The sequence below is a fragment of the Molothrus aeneus genome, chromosome 22 (genome assembly GCF_037042795.1).
Source record: "Molothrus aeneus isolate 106 chromosome 22, BPBGC_Maene_1.0, whole genome shotgun sequence".
Taxonomy (NCBI): domain Eukaryota; kingdom Metazoa; phylum Chordata; class Aves; order Passeriformes; family Icteridae; genus Molothrus; species Molothrus aeneus.
Genome location: NC_089667.1, coordinates 5,430,639 through 5,450,406, shown reverse-complemented (window position 1 = coordinate 5,450,406; position 19,768 = coordinate 5,430,639). Strand labels below are relative to the sequence as shown.

The following is a 19,768-nucleotide window of genomic DNA, read 5'->3' as shown; positions in this document are numbered from 1 at the left end:
TTTGAGGGTCTTTTTGCAAGTATTTTATATATATATATATATGTATATATATATATAAAACATCTATAAAAGACATAAATATGTAAAAGACATAAATAAGTAGATAAAATATATAAAATAATACATAATACTCTATAATGTTTTATGTATTTTTATGATTGTAAAGCAACCTGCAACCTTAAATTGGTGGTAGGGGTAAACTGAGGCAGGCAGCTGGGAAATGTGAATTTGCTCTGTACAGTGAAGGAAATAGGAAATATCAATGTTTTAACCAAAATATCCTTTAGTAAGTTAAGGTTTGTTGGTCTTTCAGATTGTCCCATCTGTGTTTCACTTGATAATGAGAAGCATTAGGGAGAAAAATGTGGAAATGTTTGATTTTAGACTGTAACCCAAGTTTAAAAATACCTCTGTTTTGACACCCTCAGCAGAGGCTGTTTGGTGCATGTGATTCTCACTCAGGCATGAATAATGAACTGGGATTTTCAGCCCCTTTCCCCTGGTTTCATTAACTCTGTGATTCCACAGTGGTTAAAATCCCAGTATTGATAATTTTTTCCCTTCCCAAGGATTGTGACAGGAATGTTCCTCTGAGGATCTGAGCTGATCCTGGCCTGGCTTTCTCCTTCCCTCTGGTTACCATTTTCTTTTGGACAGCTGACATTTTCTGATTTGTGAAATTCCTAGAAAATTGAGGAGCTGGGCAAACGTTTCAAAATAGGAACCAATGAGACAGAGGCCTCTGCTATTTCAAAAATGATAATGCATGCCACTGGGAAAGGGAGAAGCATGGAAAATACAAGTTCTGGCTGGGAAATGATTGCATGGAGCAGGGAGATGGAGGGGTAGGAGTTGATTTCTTTGGCTTCCTGTCTTTTGGGTAATTGCAGCCTTGCTGCAGTTGTGGCTTGGAGATGATGTTTGGTACCAGCATCCCTTGGACGGGCTGAAAAATTTGGTCATGAGAACTGAGGAAATCTAAAGAAAAAATAATCTGAAAAGAAAATAATCTGAAAAGAAAATAATCTAAACAGAAAATAACTCATTAATATATTAAAGTGGTTTGCTGCAGTTTCATTTTTTAATTTGGGGAAGGGGGGAAAAAAAGCAGAATTCAGTGAGGAGGAGTGTAATTCAAATCAGCTCACCAGAAATGAGTTTGGTGGAGTTCTCTGGGTTTTATGGCAAGGACTAAAATAGAGATCTTGGTTTTGCCTGCTCAGTCTGTACGTGGCACTCTGGCTGGTTAATGGAGAGCTGGAGCCCGGGGCGTGCTCAGCCCTGGCAAGATTTACATTAATCAAACACAAACAGACAGCGTAGCGTGAAGAAATTTCTGTCCAGCACTGCTCCCAAACTTCATTAGCTTATTGGGGCAGAAAAAGCAAACAGCCCCTTCACCCTGCAGCCCTTCCCTGGGGCTTCACCACTCCAAAAACCTCAGAGCCCCCCTGGTCTGAGCTCCGAGTTTGCCTCTGTGCCTGGCAGAGAGGGGCAGTCTGGTATTTGCACACAGGGAAGAGTGATGAACCTGACCCCATGTTCTTAGAAGGCTAATTTATTATTTTTGGAACTTGTGTGATGTTTTAGAGACACCTAATTTTCTTTAATTTTATTATTTTATGACCTATAATATATTAAGGAATACTATACTAGACTATACAAAGAATCCTGAGAGGATACAGGCAGAAGGCTGAAAGATATGAAAGAAAAACTTGTGACTTTCTAGAGCCTCCACACAGCTTGGTTGTGATTGGCTCATAAATCAAAACAATTTCCAACTAATATAGAGTAATAGACTCTAATATAATATAGAGTAATATACTCTAATATACTCCATGACCATCTCTGTCACAGCCCCCTTTCTCTTAATGGTATGTGTATTTTGCTAATAAGCAAAAACAATTTACTCTGTAACTAATACAGAGTAATACTCTGTAACCTATAGATCAATCTCTAATCTCTAAATATAATCTATAATCTCTGTATTAGAGAGATGGTTATTACTCTGTATTAGAGGAATACTCTAAAATACTCTATAACCATCTCTGTCACAGCCTCCTTTCTCTTAATGATGTGTGTATTTTGCTAATAAGTCAAAACAATTTACTCTATAACTAATATAGAGTAATACTCTATATACTCTATAATCTATAGATATATCTGTAATCTGTAAACTCTATAATCTATAATCTCTGTATTAGAGATGGTTATTACTCTGTATTACTCTATATTAGAGGAATACTCTAAAATACTCTATAACCATCTCTGTCACAGCCTCCTTTCTCTTAGTGGTATGTGTATTTTGCTAATAAATAAAAACAATTTATAACTAATATAGAGTAATATACTCTAATACACTGTATAACCATCTCTGTCACAGCCTCCTTTCTCTTAATGGTGTGTGTATTTTGCTAATAAGTAAAATCAATTTACTCTATTTATAACTAACCATCTCTGTCACAGCCTCCTTTCTCTTAATGGTGTGTGTATTTTGCTAATAAGTAAAACCAATTTACTCTATCACTAATATAGAGTAATACTCTGTATACTCTATAACCAACTCTGTATTAGAGAGGTGGTTATTACTCTGTATTACTCTATATTAGAGTAATACTCTAATATACTCTATAACCATCTCTGTCACAGCCTCCTTTCTCTTGATGGTTTGTGTATTTTGCTTTTAGGATAAGCAAATGACACAAAGGAACAAAGTTTGACAGGTGATTTATTGTTACAGTAGTCAATTATTCGTTTATTTTTAGCTGCTTTTTCTATCTACTTGAACAGTAAAATGAAAAATTCCTGGCGGGAATTCACACAAATTATATATATATATATATATATATATAATATTTATATATATATATATAAATACATATTATATATACTATATATATAATCAATATTTTATACATAATACCTAAATTTATATACTTCTATATAAATATATTATTTCTAATTTTATATTATTCATATTCATAATATTATATATAATATATATAGCACATTCATATTATAACTACTATATAATATATATTGCATAACATAAATATAATAGTACATAATATAAACATAACAATATATAATATAAACATAAATGTATAGGATACAATAATATATAACAGATATATTCACGTTATAGATATGAATATCGATAATATTATATATTATTTGTATTTACAATTTCATATTTATAATTTCATATATAAAATTTTATATACATATATAATATCTATTTATAGTCTATATATAATAGACTACTGTATACTCTCTATATATGTATTTATATTTATTTTGTATAGTATATATTTACAGATATATTTAATATATATATGCATAGATATGTGCATGCATTTCTATGCACGCATATAGATGCACACAAACCAAGCATATCCATAAATATAGAAATATAGATAAACATTTTTCAGCCCCCAGGACAGCTGGAAAAGCTGAATTTTGCTATCCCAGCTCTGTCTCTGCTGCCCTGGCTGCTGCTGCCTGGGAGGAGGTGGGACAGGAGAGGTTTAGGTTAAATATAAAATAGAAATATTAAATAACATGATATAAAATATATAAAACAGACCTTTATGTATATAAAAATACATATATATACATGTATATATATATAAAAATACATATATATATGTAAATAAATGTATATATATAAAATAAATATATAAAATATATTATAGGTAATATATATTTATATATTATATATTTATACAATATATATATTATATATTATGTATAATATATTATATAATATCTATATTATATATAATAATGTTTCTATATTATATATATATTTAGATATTATGTGTGTATATGTATATATGTATATATATAATTATATGTGTGTGTATATATATATATATATATATATATATATATGCATATAATTGTATGCACACCCATAGATGCTCACAAAAACCAAACACATCCACAACTATAGCAAATACAGATAAATATTTTCCAGCCCCAGCTGCTGCTGCTGCTGCTGCCTGGGAGGAGGAGGAGGAGGAGGAGGAGGTGGGACAGGAGAGGTGGAGTTTCCTCGCTCCCCCCGTGGTCACTGAACAATCCGCGGGTTCCTCCCGAGGATCCCCGAGCCTGGGAGCCCCGGAGGCTCCAGGGACGGGGGATTTGGGATCCGAGCTCTCTCTGCCTGCCATGGCCCTTTGGGATGGCCCTGCTCAGCTGCCCCTGGCGTGTGGAACAGGTAACACTGAGCCTTTGTTCCCCTTCCCTCAGCCAGGACTACCTGCCTTGGGTGCAGAGCAGAGAAAAAGGATTTTCCCTTTAGTATCTACTGGGAGGGGAGGTTTGTCTCCTTTTTATTTATTTTTTTTGTCTTTCATCTTTTAATAGCTACTATGCAAACCTGAGTTACTCCTTTGTGGTTTTGCTGTGAAAATGGCCAGTTTAATGTGTTTGCTGTGGAAATCTGTGTCTTGGTGGCTGAGCTGAAGAACAAAGGTTTTGACAGCCTGGAAAGATGCTTTGGATGTAGATGCTGGCAGCTCTCCCTTCTTTCCATTTCCCAGTAATTCCATACCAGAGCCTCCTCACCAGCCACAGGGAATGTGATTTTTGATAAGTTGATATTTTATGCATGTTGATGTTAAATTAGCTGCTGGTACTCAAGCAACCATCTCTTGAGTGTTTTGGGTGGGGTTTATTTTTCTGAATACATTTTTGACTGTTTTATTTGGTTTTTATTATTTCATTGTAAAGTGTTTTAAAATTTAAACAAATCGTATCAGTCCCAGTGATGGTGTGGACAGATTTGAGGCAGTGTTGATCCAGTGACAGCCATCAGCACTGAGAGAAAATGCAGTGTTTTGTACTAATAGATGAGATTGTGATGTAGAAAGGCTTTGAGATGGTGAGGAGATTTGTTGTTTTTTTAAAATATAAATATAAATACAGCCAGTAGGGCTGGCAGTTGTCATCATGCTGCATGATGAGGGGGAGGCACCGGGAGCTGAAGGTGTCACTGAACCCAGTGGGGGAGCAGCTCCAATCTGGCATTGCTGTTTCTGCTACCTTGGTTATCTCCAAACCCCTTCCACATATTTTGGAGAATTTTGCTGCAGTCACCTTTTAGCAGCTGGGAGCTTTCCTGACTAAATATTTGTTTGGATTTTTTTTTTTTTTGCTTGTATTTTAATTTATTTTACGAGTCCCAAGAGGCAAATACTAATACAAACACATCCAGAGACCTATTAATAGCTCTGGGTTTGACTCACAGGCTGTGCTCAGGATCTTGAGCCATTTTACAAAGAGCTTCACTCCTGGATTTTTATCTTCCATTTTACAGTGGAAAAAACAGGGCTTGGTGTTGCTGAGAAATCCTAATCCTGTGTTCTGCTCCAGTCCTTCCCAGTCAGTATTTCTGGATTTTTGCTGTAGTTTAGATGGTGGGGAGATGAAATGGGAAGGAGCAAAGCATGCCACAAATGCCTGTGTACATTTTTTCCCTCCTTATGCAATGTGTGCTATGTGCATCTTTCCTCTCGTGTTTTATGGGCCAGGGCTGCATTTATGGCAGAAATAATAGGTTTGCATATCCCAGAAGCCTCTTTCTTTTTCTTAGGGCCATTGAAACAACTGAGATAGCTTCAACTCCACTATACAGCACTGCTGATCTCTTTATAACTGAGCTGACATCACATTTGCTTTTTTTGGAAAACTGCAATGTATGGTGGAGAAACTTTCCATGGATGCTTCTAAAATCTGAGGGAATGCTGGGACAGAAACCCTGCTGGGAGGTGTGGAAAGCCAGCAAGGTGAAATGCTCATTTAGTTGCATACTTGGAATTTAGGCTCAAATAGTTTGGTTGCCCTTGGTGTTTGTATCTACAGGAGTAAAACTTGAGCAGAATTAGCTGTGAAGGACTAAGAGCTAAAAATACACTGTACAGGTTAAGCAACACTGTGGTAATGATTTCTTGATTCTCTCCGTGCTGCAGCTTTCCTTTGTAAAGCTGTGGATCCAATTTTTCCCTTGGTGTAAATTAAGCCACTGGGAGCACTTTGCCTTTGGGTGGTTTTAGACATATTAACTGTAAATTAGTTTATGGCAGCTGGGAAATATTTAGAAGCTCTGCAGAGGTCAGAGGGGTGGATGTTGCCTGCACATCCCATGCAGAATGGGTGTAATTTGGCCAAAGGTTCATCAGTGAGTGGGAGAAGGGAAGGCAGGGCTGGAAATGCTTTTGGGTTGAGTGTCTGCTTAGCTTTGAACTCATAAACTGCTGCTTCTGATGAGCAGGCGAGTCTTGGTTTACATTTCCAGAGCAGTAAAGGCACGTGAACCTCTAAAACAGCCTAACGAGGGCTGAAGGGAAATTTAAATGAAGGCAAGGTGCCTGCTGACCTCGTTTGTCAAAGGAGTAACTTAATGAAACTTTTGGGGTGTGCAGTAGGGCAGACAAGCTGATAATGCCTCTGGAATGTGTAAATCCATGGGGGAAGTGCTGCTGATGTTGTCAGGGGAAATCACTGAATCCCAGGGTGGATTGGGTTGGAAGGGACCTTAAATGTCACCCAGTCCTATGGGCAGGGAGACCTTGCACTGTCCCAGGGTGCTCCAGCCTGGCCTTGGACACTGCCAGGGATCCACCACAGCTGCTCTGGGCACCTTGCGCCCTCCCAGGGAATAATTCCTGCCCAGTATCCAACCTCACCCTGCTCTCTGTCAGTGTGGAGCCATTGCCCCTCACCCTGTCACCCCAGCCCTTGCAAAGAGTCTCTCCATCTTTCCTTCACTCCTGGAAGGCCACAACGAGGTCACCCCAAAGCCAGCCTGGACAATCCCAATTCTCCCAGCCTTTCCCACTTTGAAGAATCCCAATTCTCCTCCAGGCTGGACAATCCCAATTCTCCCAGCCTTTCCCACTTTTGAAGAATCCCAATTCTCCTCCAGGCTGGACAATCCCAATTCTCCCAGCCCTTCCCACTTTGAAGAATCCCAATTCTCCTCCAGGCTGGACAATCCCAATTCTCCCATCCTTTCCTCTGCTCACCTTGGTGGCCACATTAAACCAGGGAAAGCTGACGATGCTGAGGAGCACAACAGCTTGGCCTTGTCACTTCTTTAAAACATCTTTTGAAAGATACTCAGGAGGAATAATAAATTTATTAGTATTTATCCATCTTATTATTTGAAAATAAATGCATTATTATTTATTTATCTTACTGCAGGTTCTTTAGTACACTCTCAATACTTCCAAGCCATGGAGGTGTGCTGTTCCTATGCCAGGCAACTGCACTCACTCCCCAGAAATGTGAACTCTGGGCCAAATACTCCTCTGTGCCTCTGAACCTTGTACATATATTTGCAAAACTTCAAGCTGCCTAATTGGAGCAGCATTATGCTATTTTGAAAGCTACATTTCCAGTTGTATTACGTGCACTCTGTGTTGGGGATGGGTTTTTTTTTTTTTTCCTCCTTCTCCTCCCTTTCTAATTGCTGTCTTTTGCTGTTTTTAAGGACTGTTTCCACACCAGGCTCGTTGCTGGTTCATAACAACCACAAGCTGGGTATGGCATTAATAAGGAACTAGGCTTGGTGCCTAATGAAATGCAAAAGCAGCACGAGTGATCCCAGCCCTGGGTGTGTGTGTGTGTGTGTCAGGTGAAAGCAAACCCCGTGGCACTCCACAGCTTTGGGTCTCTCTGCTCTGCTCAGGAAAAGAAAATTGGTTTATTCCTTTATTTTTTGGGGCAGTTCACTGGGAAGCTGTTGCAGACGCTGTGGAGGAGGAGCTGCCACCGAGCCAGCTCTGCCTTCTGCAGTTATTGGCAAGCAAAGCAAACATTTCATTTCCCTGTAATTAGCTGCAGTTTAGGGAGGGCAGGTTAATTTGGACTCCACGCCCTGTCTGTGCAAGAAACCCCAGTGCTGGATTTGATTCTTTCAGGCTCTGGGCAAATGGGTTGAAAAGGATTTTTCAGAAGTGAAAGCTGGAGGAGTGAATCACAACAAACGTGTTCTACCCCTCTTCCTTCCCTTCTTCCAAATAGCAAAAGCTCAGGATGCAAAGATGGTGTGAAAATGTATTTATGAGATGGTGTGAAAATATAATTATGATATTAAATTGGATATTTTGGGGCTTTTCTAGTATGGCCAAACCACATATTTCAGCTTTTCTTGCTACAGGGAAGCTTGAGCTCTCTAGGCCTGGGAATATTTGTCTATGGCCTACTTCAAAATAAATAAATGAGTGAGAAAATTGGGTCATAACTTCTGAAATCACAAGCTTGACCTTTCTCCTGTACCTGGTCACTTGCACTAAATGGGTCATGCAGTCAAAGCTTGGAAAGGAACAAATCCTGAATCTTTCTTTCCTGCTGTGTAAATTTTGTGTAAATTTTTGTGATAATAACATTTTCTACAAGTCTTTTTAGAAAAACAACTTGGCCTCTTTCAGCATTTGCGGTGTTTAATTTTTTTCCATTTCGAAGCTGTCAAATTTTTCTCTCCCAGAGGTGGAAACAGAGATTCAGGAATTTGTAAACAGTCACGTTGGGAAACCGTAGGAAATCACCTGGGATTTGGCAACCTCCATTCCCCACCAGTTTCTGAGAGGGTTTTGTGCTTGCTCTGAGTGGCCAAACCTTCCCCCTCTTACTCAAATCTTGCTTTTAGGCCGAATCTAAAGGCAGCATTAAGGAAACACGAGCAGCCTGGTTTATTTATGTTCCCTCCAGTGCCCCCTCCCCAGTTTTCATTAATTTGGCTGCTTGCAGCCCCTTGTAGGGATATTCAACAATAAATGGCCTTGTGTGACAACTTCAGGGCCTGCAGAGGGAAAGCTGCTGCTTCTGAGCCTTGGAAATCAGTCAGGAGTGGAAGAACAGCTCTGGCTGCTGGAAATGTCCCTGTGCCCTCCCCTTTGCAGAGTTTCTTGGGGACTCAAAGTTCTTGCAGGGTGCTGGCCCGAGCAGCAGAGCAGCACAAAGGGCACATTGAGATGGCTGCTGGGGAAGCCCTCCTTCCCTGCCTGCCCAGTAAATGCAGCTCTTTCTCCATGAAAAGCCCTGACATCAGCTCTTGGAAAAATCCAAGTGCTTGTGTCATGGAAAATAGCTGAGGCACTTGCTTGGGCTGGGAGTGAATGGCTGAGCTGTGGATGGAACTTCTCTGGAGATGCTTTTCTTCCTTTTCTGAGGGACTGAAACCCTTCCCACCTCAGGGCTTTACAGGGAAGGACACTGAGCAAAGAGCTGCAGCTGCCTGCAGTAAACCCAGGGTTGCCTCCTTATCATTTTTACAGGCCATGGGATGATGATGCATTCCTGTGTCATCAGGAAATTCCTTGTGTGGAGGCAAATCTCCGAATTCTTGCTGTTTGTTTTATGGAAAAGATTTATCTTTGCATTCTGTTTTTCTTCCATAATTTTAAGCTGGTTTCTTTTTCCTCTTTTCTTGCTCCCTTCTCATGCTGCCACCTTCTCTTCACCCCCCTTGATGAATCCCTCAACCACAAGAATGAGAGAGGAATCTGTATATGGAGATTTAATTTTTTAGAGCTCCAAGAGGAAGCTGTGAAGGCAAAGCGCCAGTGAGATTCTCCTTCCCTGTAGAATTCTCCTTCCCTTGTAGAATTCTCCTTCCCTTGTAGAATTCTCCTTCCCTTGTAGAATTCTCCTTCCCTTGTAGAATTCTCCTTCCCTTGTAGAATTCTCCTTCCCTTATAGAATTCTCCTTCCCTGTAGAATTCTCCTTCCTTTCTTTTCACCCCTCCTGATGAATCCCTCAACCACAAGAATGAGAGAGGAATCTGTATATAGAGATTTAATTTTTTAAAGCTCCAAGAGGAAGCTGTGAAGGAAAGGCCCCAGTGAAATTCTCCTTCCCTGTAGAAATACCTCCCTCTTGGAGCCCTGACCCTCCCCATCCTACAGATGGAACTTGCCAGCCTTCCAGACTTTGTTTTTTTTATCAAATTCATCTTAACCCAGTTTAAGTGTTTTGCTCAGCACGTTGGTTGCCATGGCACCAGTCCCTTGCATTGATCCATCCCCTGATCCATCAGGAAATATGCTGATGGGCTCTGTTGGCTACTCTGCATTTTCTCTCCTGAAAGGAAAATGGAATGGCATATTCTGGTTATGGCTGGAGACATTAGTGGCCTGAAAAATGATAGAATATTGAGTGGGAGGCGTTTGCTGATGTTTTATTGAGGCAAATGCAGCACTGGGGGTGTTCAGGGGGGTTTGGCACAGAAGGTGTTGGCTCTGTGGGCTCTCCAATCACTTCCCTAAATTTCCCATGTTCTTTTCTGAAGGCTGCACTCCTGCCCATGAGCTGTCAGCAGTGCAAGGTCAATAATGCCAGGGAGGATTCCTCCATGAGTCACGGTGTCAGCTGCGCTGCCTCGGACTCCCACAAAAATAACACCGAGCTCGCAGTGCCTCCCTCGCTCTGCCTCCTTGCAGGTCCCAAAATTCCATCCCTGGGCTCTGCCTCCCTGCAGGTCCCAAGAATCCATCCCTGGGCTCTGCCTCCTTGAGGTCCCAAAAATCCATCCCTGGGCTCTGCCTCCTTGCAGGTCCCAAAAATCCATCCCTGGGCTCTGCCTCCTTGCAGGTCCCAAAATTCCATCCCTGGGCTCTGCCTCCCTCGCTCTGCCTCCTTGAGGTCCCAAGAATCCATCCCTGGGCTCTGCCTCCTTGCAGGTCCCAAGAATCCATCCCTGGGCTCTGCCTCCCTCGCTCTGCCTCCTTGCAGGTCCCAAAATTCCATCCCTGGGCTCTGCCTCCTTGCAGGTCCCAAGAATCCATCCCTGGGCTCTGCCTCCCTCGCTCTGCCTCCTTGCAGGTCCCAAAATTCCATCCCTGGGCTCTGACAGCTCCCAGGAATCCCATTTGGATCCCTGTTTTCCTGTCCAGTCTGTTGCCATCAGTATGCAGTGGGTTTGAGTTTCTTTTTTTTTTTTTTAATTCATGGAAAAAGCTCAGTGTTTCCTTGAGCTCCTGTGCTTTGATCTGTGGCAAAGATGACCCAGCAGAAAGCTGCTGCTCCTGCTGAGGAGAGTGGAGGGGATGTGTTGGGTCAGGGCTGTCCCAGGCCTTTTCCTTGGGACACAAAAATGCCTCCAGTTCCTGTTGGTGCTGCATTCTCCCCTGAAACCTTTCTCAGGGCCTTTAAAATCCTGCTCTGGTGGATCTGTGCCTCTGCAGCCCTGGAAACAGATTCCCTTCCTTGGTTTTCTTTCCCCTCCTTCCTTTTCTTTCATTCTGTCTCTTCCAAGATGAAATTCTGGGAGGTATTTTCAAAACAGCATTTATGTCAATGCTTACTGTGTTTTCAGAGCATTTAAAACCTCCTAGATTTAGACAAAAAATGCATCATTTCTCAGAGTGCTGTCAGTGAGGTGCAATCAGGGTGTTGAAAATGAAGTTTAATGGATATTAAAGGAGCTGGGTGCACTCGGAATAGTCCTGGAATTGTTCAGTGGTTATTTTACCTATCCCTCAGGAACAGGCTTTGGTTTTTCCAGGATCTGTTTGGGGATGTGTGAACAAGAGGAGAGAACAATCCTGCTCAGCATTCCCAAAATCCTGCACACCCATCCCCGGGGGTGTCCCAGGCCAGGCTGGACAGAGCTGAGAGCAGCCTGGGGAGGGGAAGGTGTCCCTGCCATGGCAGGATCAGCTCTGGGGTCCTTCCAACCCAAACCATTCTGGAGTTCTGAGTGAGTTAAAATCATTTTTCACCAAGTTCCATGGAGCTGATGGTGGCCAAAGGCTTCTCATTGACTCATGAGTTGGTGGAAACGTCCTGAATTAGGATGAGACTTTATAAATCCAGAATTTTGGGTTTTTATTGTGGGGACTTTGAGATAACCTTTGGTCTTCCTTTCCTCCTTCTAAATATATCCCTAAAAAAGACCAGTGATCAGGCCTGGACTGTTTCTCCTCCTGAATTTGGCATGATCAGTTGTGTTGGCTGCTTTTCTTTGAAATTTATAATTCATTCAGAGAGTTTTTCTGCAACAAGCAACATCTTATTTAAATGAATCTAATAAAGCACTGAAGCAGCTTCTATTGCAACTGTTCATCTCCTAATTAAAGATTAGTTCTGTCAAGCAAGCACTTTTTGGCTGTTCTCTTCTGCATGGGTTTCACAACATTTCTTACTCATCTGGGCACAACTTGGAGTAATTTCTCCTTGCAAACACACACAGGCTTCATTTCAGGCATCTGAGCAGTCCTGGAACTAAAGTTAGGCACATGAATAAATATTTCCAAGGTTGAGGCCCTTGTCTGAATCTAAATATTTTTCTCTTTGATCAGCTTTGGAGATAGCAGATACTTGAATTCTGGTAATATTTTAGTAGGGGAGGGAAGAAAAAATAAAAAAAACAAAACAAAAAAAAAAACCCCAGCATGGTTATCTGGATGCTGTGCTATTTATGGTCAGCTGTATTTTCATCCTCCCAGGCTAGAATGGAATGCTTTGTACTGCTGGGAGCTGGGAATCCTCCCTGCTCTCCTCTTTTCTGACACATTAAGTCTTCAAATCACCTTTTCCTGCTTGGCTTCAAGGTGGTTATTGGGCATTGGTGGTGCCTATGTGTGAGCTAACCTGAAATCCAATGTTTAATCCACGCTGTTGCTGCTTGTAGATGTATTTTCCTCCCTTAAATAGATTTTCCTAATGCAGCATGACTAAGAAGACACACTTTTAGTCATTTGATGCATTTAAATGACTCAAATTATTCGGGCCCAGCATTTTAAAAACAAAATCTGCCTTGGCTTTTAATTGGTGCCGGTGTTTGGGAGAGTGGAACAACTCGTTTGAAAATGTGCTGATGTTCATCAGTTATCAGACAAAATGTCTACAGGGTTTTTATCGTGGAGCCTAAACTTGCCAGCTCCGTTTGGAATTAAGGCTCCAGCTGTTCACCACACCCTGCTCTGCCTTCTTGCTGCTGTTTACAGTAGGAGGTGAAATGTATTTGAATTTGAATGATGTTGTGCTGGGTGCTGTAGCACGGTGAGGGGATTTTCAGGGCTGCTTTCAGATTTAATATCATTTCCAAGTGAAGATCAGTTGCAGTGAAACACAGATAAAACTCCCAGGAGCTCCTCTGTGATTTTTGATTGGGTTTTATCCATTCTGACTCTGCTTCCTGCTGTGGTGGCACAGGGTTTGGGAAATGAGGGATGGCTTCCAGGTGGTGTTCAGGCAGGGAAATGGGAGAAGGGAGGAGTGTGGTACTGAGTGCTCCCAGCCAGGATCAGTGTTGGAGCTCAGCTGAGTCTTCTGCCTAAAACTTGTGTGACTTCATAACTCAGTGCCCAGGAATGATTTCAGATGCAGGAAGGGAGGTGCTTTGGGGGCTGGAGAGCTTCACCTTCAACCTGGGTGGACAAAGCCCATCCTTTTCCTACTCCATTGATTTCAGGGAATACCTGTGAAGCAAAGGAGAGGCAGGAGAGGGTGGAGGGCGGTGGTTGTGCAGTGCCCAGAGGCTGTGCTGGGATCATCTGCTGCCTCCATCCCTGCTCCCAGCCTGTCCCTGCCTCCATCCCTGCTCCCACAGTGTCCCTGTGTCCATCCCTGCTCCCAGCCTGTCCCTGCCTCCATCCCTGCTCCCACAGTGTCCCTGTGTCCATCCCTGCTCCCACAGTGTCCCTGTGTCCATCCCTGCTCCCACAGTGTCCCTGTGTCCATCCCTGCTCCCACAGTGTCCCTGTATCCATCCCTGCTCCCACCCTGTCCCTGTGTCCATCCCTGCTCCCAGCCTGTCCCTGTGTCCATCCCTGCTCCCACAGTGTCCCTGTGTCCATCCCTGCTCCCACCCTGTCCCTGTGTCCATCCCTGCTCCCACAGTGTCCCTGTGTCCATCCCTGCTCCCAACCTGTCCCTGTGTCCATCCCTGCTCCCAGCCTGTCCCTGTGTCCATCCCTGCTCCCACAGTGTCCCTGTGTCCATCCCTGCTCCCAGCCTGTCCCTGTGTCCATCCCTGCTCCCAGCCTGTCCCTGTGTCCATCCCTGCTCCCACAGTGTCCCTGTGTCCATCCCTGCTCCCAGCCTGTCCCTGTGTCCATCCCTGCTCCCACAGTGTCCCTGTGTCCATCCCTGCTCCCAACCTGTCCCTGTGTCCATCCCTGCTCCCAGCCTGTCCCTGTGTCCATCCCTGCTCCCACAGTGTCCCTGTGTCCATCCCTGCTCCCACCCTGTCCCTGTGTCCATCCCTGCTCCCAGCCTGTCCCTGTGTCCATCCCTGCTCCCACAGTGTCCCTGTATCCATCCCTGCTCCCACAGTGTCCCTGTGTCCATCCCTGCTCCCAGCCTGTCCCTGTGTCCATCCCTGCTCCCACAGTGTCCCTGTGTCCATCCCTGCTCCCACCCTGTCCCTGTGTCCATCCCTGCTCCCAACCTGTCCCTGCCACCTTCTTTGCTCATCAACCTGTGCCTGCTCCCCATCCTGTCCCTGTGTCCATCCCTGATCCCAGCCTGTCCCTGTGTCCATCCCTGATCCCAGCCTGTCCCTATGTCCATCCCTTGTCCAGACCTGTCCCTGCCTCCTTCTTTGCTCCCCAGCCTGTCCCTGCCTCCATTCCTGCTTCCAACCTGTCCCTGTGTCCATCCCTGCTCCCCAGCCTGTCCCTGTGTCCATCCCTAATCCCACAGTGTTCCTCCCTCCATCTCTGCTCCCCAACTTGTCCCTGCCACCTTCTTTACTCCCCAGCCTGTCCCTGTGTCCATCCCTGCTCCCCAACCTCTCCATGCCTCCATCCCTGCTTGCCTGGGACAAGAAGGAGCCTCAGAAAGCTGAGCCAAGGGGCTCCAGCACTGCCTGGGATGGGGTCCCAGCCCTGGAATGGGGTCCCTTCTCAGGCAGGAGGATTCCCCAGGGCCAGCTGGACCCTGACCCCCTGTGCCATCCAGCTGTGAGCACAGCTGTGGGTTGGGAACGGGGATTTTGGCTCCCACCCCACAGGAACTGGACATTCCCCGGTAACGTCAAAGCGCTGAGAAAGATTCCGGTGTTTTCAGCGCTGCTTTGTTTACAAAAACTTTAAAGTTCCTTCCTAAATAATTAATCACCAGCCTAGTATAAAGAGCAGAAAGGTTTTGCACAACTTTTGGACCTGGAAAATAGGACATTAGTGTTTCACAGATAATCAAGAGCTCTGAGCCAGGCCAGAGGTCCAGCAGTGAACTCACTTTGAGTTATCCACAAACTCTGCCTGATGCTGCAGCACTTCTGGGTGCTGATAAGAACCTCTGGAGGATAAAGTTTGTCACTAAAATGCTTCATTAAAATACTTACCAGTGGTGTTTTATGCAGCTCAGAAGTTCAAATGGATCAGATAAGAAAATGGGTGTAATTCATCCTAAACATCTCTTTCTGTCTTTCCCTGGATTCCTTTCTGTTTCCCCTCTTTTCTGCTTTTCAGTGAAACACTTGATTGCTGCTGCATCTGCTGGCTGCTCAGGGCTCAGGCAGGGTTAGATTGGCCTGAGATGACTTTTGTTTGCTTTCCTTTGGGCTTCCAGCTGCCTGTCCTGTACCAAGCCCTCCTTCCCTGCCTGGAGTTGGTAACTGGGGGATGGGATGCTGCAGAGATGTGGCTTTGCAGGTAGAGCACCACGAGGAGAGGATGTTTCTGATTTGAATCAGAGTGGATTTCCCAGGCTTTTAAGATTAAAATAAATCTTTTGGGGGCAGGAGGAAGGAGGATTACCACTTCTTGCTTTCAATTAATTAACTTTTTGCTGTTTATGCAATCACAGGCCCTATCTACCCCCTTAATTTGGAAGCTGCTGTTGTAGTTCAGCTGAATTCAGTGCTGTTATCTGAAAGATGGCAAGTGTCTTGCTGTGGATAATTATTTTCAGGAACAGGCAGACAGCATTTTAATTTCCCTTGCCTAATGTGTCATCAGATGCTCGTTCTGGAGTTCCATATTAGTGCATGTTTGCACAGGGGCTTGGCATGTGGGAGCTGGCCAGTTTTGGGTGTATCCACATTTGATGGCACAGCTCTTGCTCCCAGAGAGGGCTCAGGCTGGCTCTGTGCAGCCACTCGGGGTTTTCAGGTAGTGGGGAGGGAGCTCCTGGAGCTTTAGGGCTGGGCTTTTCCTGCCTGGGCCGCTCCAGGTGGAATTACGGAGGGGAGGAGGTGACAGGAGGAGCATTTGGGGCAGTTTTGTGCTGCCAGTCAAGGACTCTTGCTTGGAATGGTCTGGAAAACTCTGGGAGAATGGTTTGGTTGTGGGATGGGGATGGATGGGGCTGTGTCTCAGCTCAGGATCACGGAAATGCCAATTCCAGGGATGGGGACTCCAGACCCTCCCAGTGTCCAACAACCCTTTCCAGGGAGAAATTCCTGCTCTGCCCAGCCTGAGGCTGTTCCCTCCTGTCCTTCACTCATTTGGGAGAAGATTCCAAACCCCTTTTGGCTCCAACCTCCTTCCACCTGAGCCTGGCTGTGGAGCTGTTCACAGGAATTCACAGGAATTCACAGAAATTCACAGGAATCCACAGGAATTCACAGAAATTCACAGAAATTCACAGAAATTCACAGAAATTCACAGGAATTCACAGGAATTCACAGAAATTCACAGGAATCCACAGGAATCCACAGAAATTCCCAGAATGACCAGGTTGGAAGAGACCTTCAAGACAATCGAGTCCAACCCAGCCCCAACCCCTCAACTCAACCCTGGCACCCAGAGCCACATCCAGGCTTTGTTAAACACACCCAGGGATGGGGACTCCACCACCTCCCCGGGCAGAACATTCCAGAACTTTATCACCCCTTCTGTAAAAAAATGTTTTCCTGATATCCAACCTAAATTTCCCTTGGTGCAGCTTGAGGCTGTGTGCTCAGTTAAAAATACAAATATACTTGGTTCTCCCTTCAGCTTTGGATTTGTTGCTTTTGTTATCTGTCTGTATAATACTACTTGGAATAGGTAATTTAATTTCAATTTTATTGCACTTGCCTCAAAGTTCATGGAGTTCCTTGAAAATAGAGATGGTTTTTTGTGAAGGTACCACAGAAGTGTAAAATAACTCTTTGTATCTAAGCACTAATGCTGATATCAAACCTAATATTGAAAAATAAAAGTTCATTAAACTTTTTTTTTTTTGTTTCTTTTCAGGTTTCCTCTCAAAAAACCTTCGAGGTGAGTTCCTGAAATTTGCTTTTTTGTCTGTATTGTAAATTATGCTGCAGCATTTTTGCAGGGGGAATGTTTTTAAAATATATATATATATACAAACACAGCTTGTAGTGCCCATTACAGATGTGAGGAAATCAATATCCAGATGGGGATGAGGTGCCAAAAGTAGATTTATTGGTGGTGTCCTTGGCATGGGGTGAGCATTTGCATTCTGTGACGTGGCTGGGGCTCATCTTACCTGAGCTTTGAGGTGGTCAGGGAGGGAAAGGGAGGCAGGGTACAGGTGCTTCCCTTCTGGGGAGATCCTAAATCTTTAATTTTGGCATGCTGAAATATTTAAAGTTTGCTGGGAGATTTAACATTTCAGGAGGGTTTTTTTCCATTAAATTTATTTGGCTTTTAAGATAAAACATGGGCTGATGTTGAGTGCTAAAGAGAATGCACTTGTTATCAGTTCTGGAGGTTACCAAGACTGTTCCTGGAGCCTTGGATCCCCTCCCAGAGATTCCAAGGGAGATCATTTTCCCCTCTGAATTCAGCCTGGGAATAAATATTTTAAAGGCAACTCGATGCCTACGCTTTAATGTGAATTTCTGGCGAGCAGGCAGAGCTGGCTGAGCTTTGTGTGAGCGCTCAGGCAGCTCCTGTGGGCTCTGGTGTGAGGATATTTTGCTTTTCTGTGCCCCAGACACGGCAGCATTCTGAGCAGAGAGTCTCCAGCTGACAAGAAGCAGAAGGTTGAACGCTGCAGCAGCACCCACGACTTCGATCCCACAGGTAAAATCCCAAAATTCAAGGAAAAAAAAAAAAAACCCAAACAAAGCACTGGGAAGTCGATTAAAAACGATTTTAATGTGGTTTTCAGAGCTGTGTTGTTCTGCAAAGGCAGTGTGGGCATTGAAATGAATGTGGGCTTGATTTTAAACACCCTCATCACCAACCTGGATTAGTGTATCAGTAAATAATTACAACAGCTTCCACTTTCAGCAGAGTCAGGAGGCGAGGGCTGTAATTAGCTGTGAGGAGTTCTGTAGTGAAATCTGAAATTGGAGATGGGGTTGGCCCAGCCAGAGCTGGGTTTCTCTGCTGGGGTTTTAATTTGGGGGAGGTTTGTTTTGTTCTTGAGTGGATTTTGATCCCTCTTTACCCCTTGCAAAGTGAATTTGTGCTTCCCAAGGTGAAGCATTTGAAGATGAACTCCTCATTTTAAAGGATTTGCTGTCCTATGATTTAGCCTGCTTTGATTTTAGTTAAATGAGGGCGATGAGGGTGCACACAGGATTTTTGTTCTCTCTGGAGCACTCCCCCAGTGCCTGCTCATGAAATTCCTGCCTCAGCCTCCTGGCCCCATGCAAGGTGCATTTTTCCTGTCTGTGCATTCAGGCTTTTCCCTGGGGCTTGGGGAGCACCACTTGTAGGATGTGGGGATTTTTGTGCACAGGGCTGATGTTTATAAACCACCCTGGTGATGGTTTCCTGCCACTGGCTGCATGAGTCATTCTAGTGTGCACAAAATAAATGAAAATGGGCTTTAAATGCCCATTTAATTGAGAAAAAAACTGGTTTAGTGCTTGTCTTCTTTTCCTTTGTCCTTTGGGACAGGTAATGTAAAATTATTTCAGGTTGGGGGAGCTCCCAGGCTGTGAACTCATTTTGTGGAAGGAATTTAATTTCTCCAGAAACAAACTTGAGGAATGCTGTAATCTTAATTTGCAGGGAGTCACTCCAGAGTTGAGAGCTGTTACCTGACCCCGTGCTTTGATAGGGGAGCTCTGCAGTGCAGCCTGCAGAAAACCCTTGTCTTTTGTTTAAGGGGTGAATTGAGGATGCTGAGCTGCTGTGCCTGTGCTGGGTGTTGACTCTGGGGAGGAGCACTGCCTTGTGCTTGGACTGGTTTTTATCTGTTTTACTGCAGAGAGCTCCTGTGGTCGTGTCCTAGCTCCTGTAACAGATTCTGTGTGCTGTTACCTGTATGTCCCTGTATTATTCACCCTTGTTCCAAATGTTCCACCTGTGTTTTGTTCACATCTTATTTGTGTTTTGCACGATTTAACCCGATAAATCTGAGTCTGTGTTGTTTTTTTTTTTTTCATGATTTTTTTTTTCCTCATGTTTGGTCTCCATATTTTCTATATCTCTCTCTCCTTTTCTCCTGCTCTCGTGCAGATAGCTCCTCCAAGAAGACAAAGTCTAGTTCTGAGGAGAGTAGATCCGAGACGTATGGTAAGCCAAAGCTGCAGCCTCCCCCTGGGCAGCTCCTGCTTCTCCTGTCTGTGAATCCCAGGCTTTTCCCTTCCCCTGATCTGCATGGTTGGCTCTGCAGCAGGGACTGCCCTTCCATCCTGCTTCAGTTCTCAGCTTGTAGTGTGCTAGTGGCTGGAAAATTATTATTTATTTCATTAGGCACCTGTGGAGGTGTCACTGCTCCTTCTGCCACCAGCCCGGGGTGGCTGTGCTGCCCTCAGGCTCCAGGGCAGAAGCAGGGACAGGGTTTTTGAGCTGGTTTTTGAGCTGGTTTTTGAGCTGGTTTTGACCCATTTAGGCATTCAGCTCCTAAGCCAGGCAGGGTTTTCCTCAGCTTGGAAAGGAACAGCCAGAGCTGCCCTTCCAT

The 19,768-nt window shown here is 44.0% G+C and overlaps 1 protein-coding gene across 3 annotated transcripts in view; it reads left to right on the top strand.

Annotated features, from left to right (window-relative positions):
* ARHGEF12 (Rho guanine nucleotide exchange factor 12) overlaps positions 1-19,768 on the top strand; it is an 82,302-nt gene that overhangs the window by 20,001 nt on the left and 42,533 nt on the right. For 2 of the 3 annotated variants that reach the window (XM_066564376.1, XM_066564375.1), the window contains 3 exons: positions 17,137-17,160; positions 17,846-17,934; positions 19,324-19,380. In XM_066564376.1, the coding sequence (XP_066420473.1) occupies positions 17,137-17,160; positions 17,846-17,934; positions 19,324-19,380 (170 nt within the window). Of the gene's footprint in view, positions 1-4,084; positions 4,223-17,136; positions 17,161-17,845; positions 17,935-19,323; positions 19,381-19,768 lie in introns of those variants that run through there. The other variant, XM_066564377.1, reaches the window with a different exon arrangement.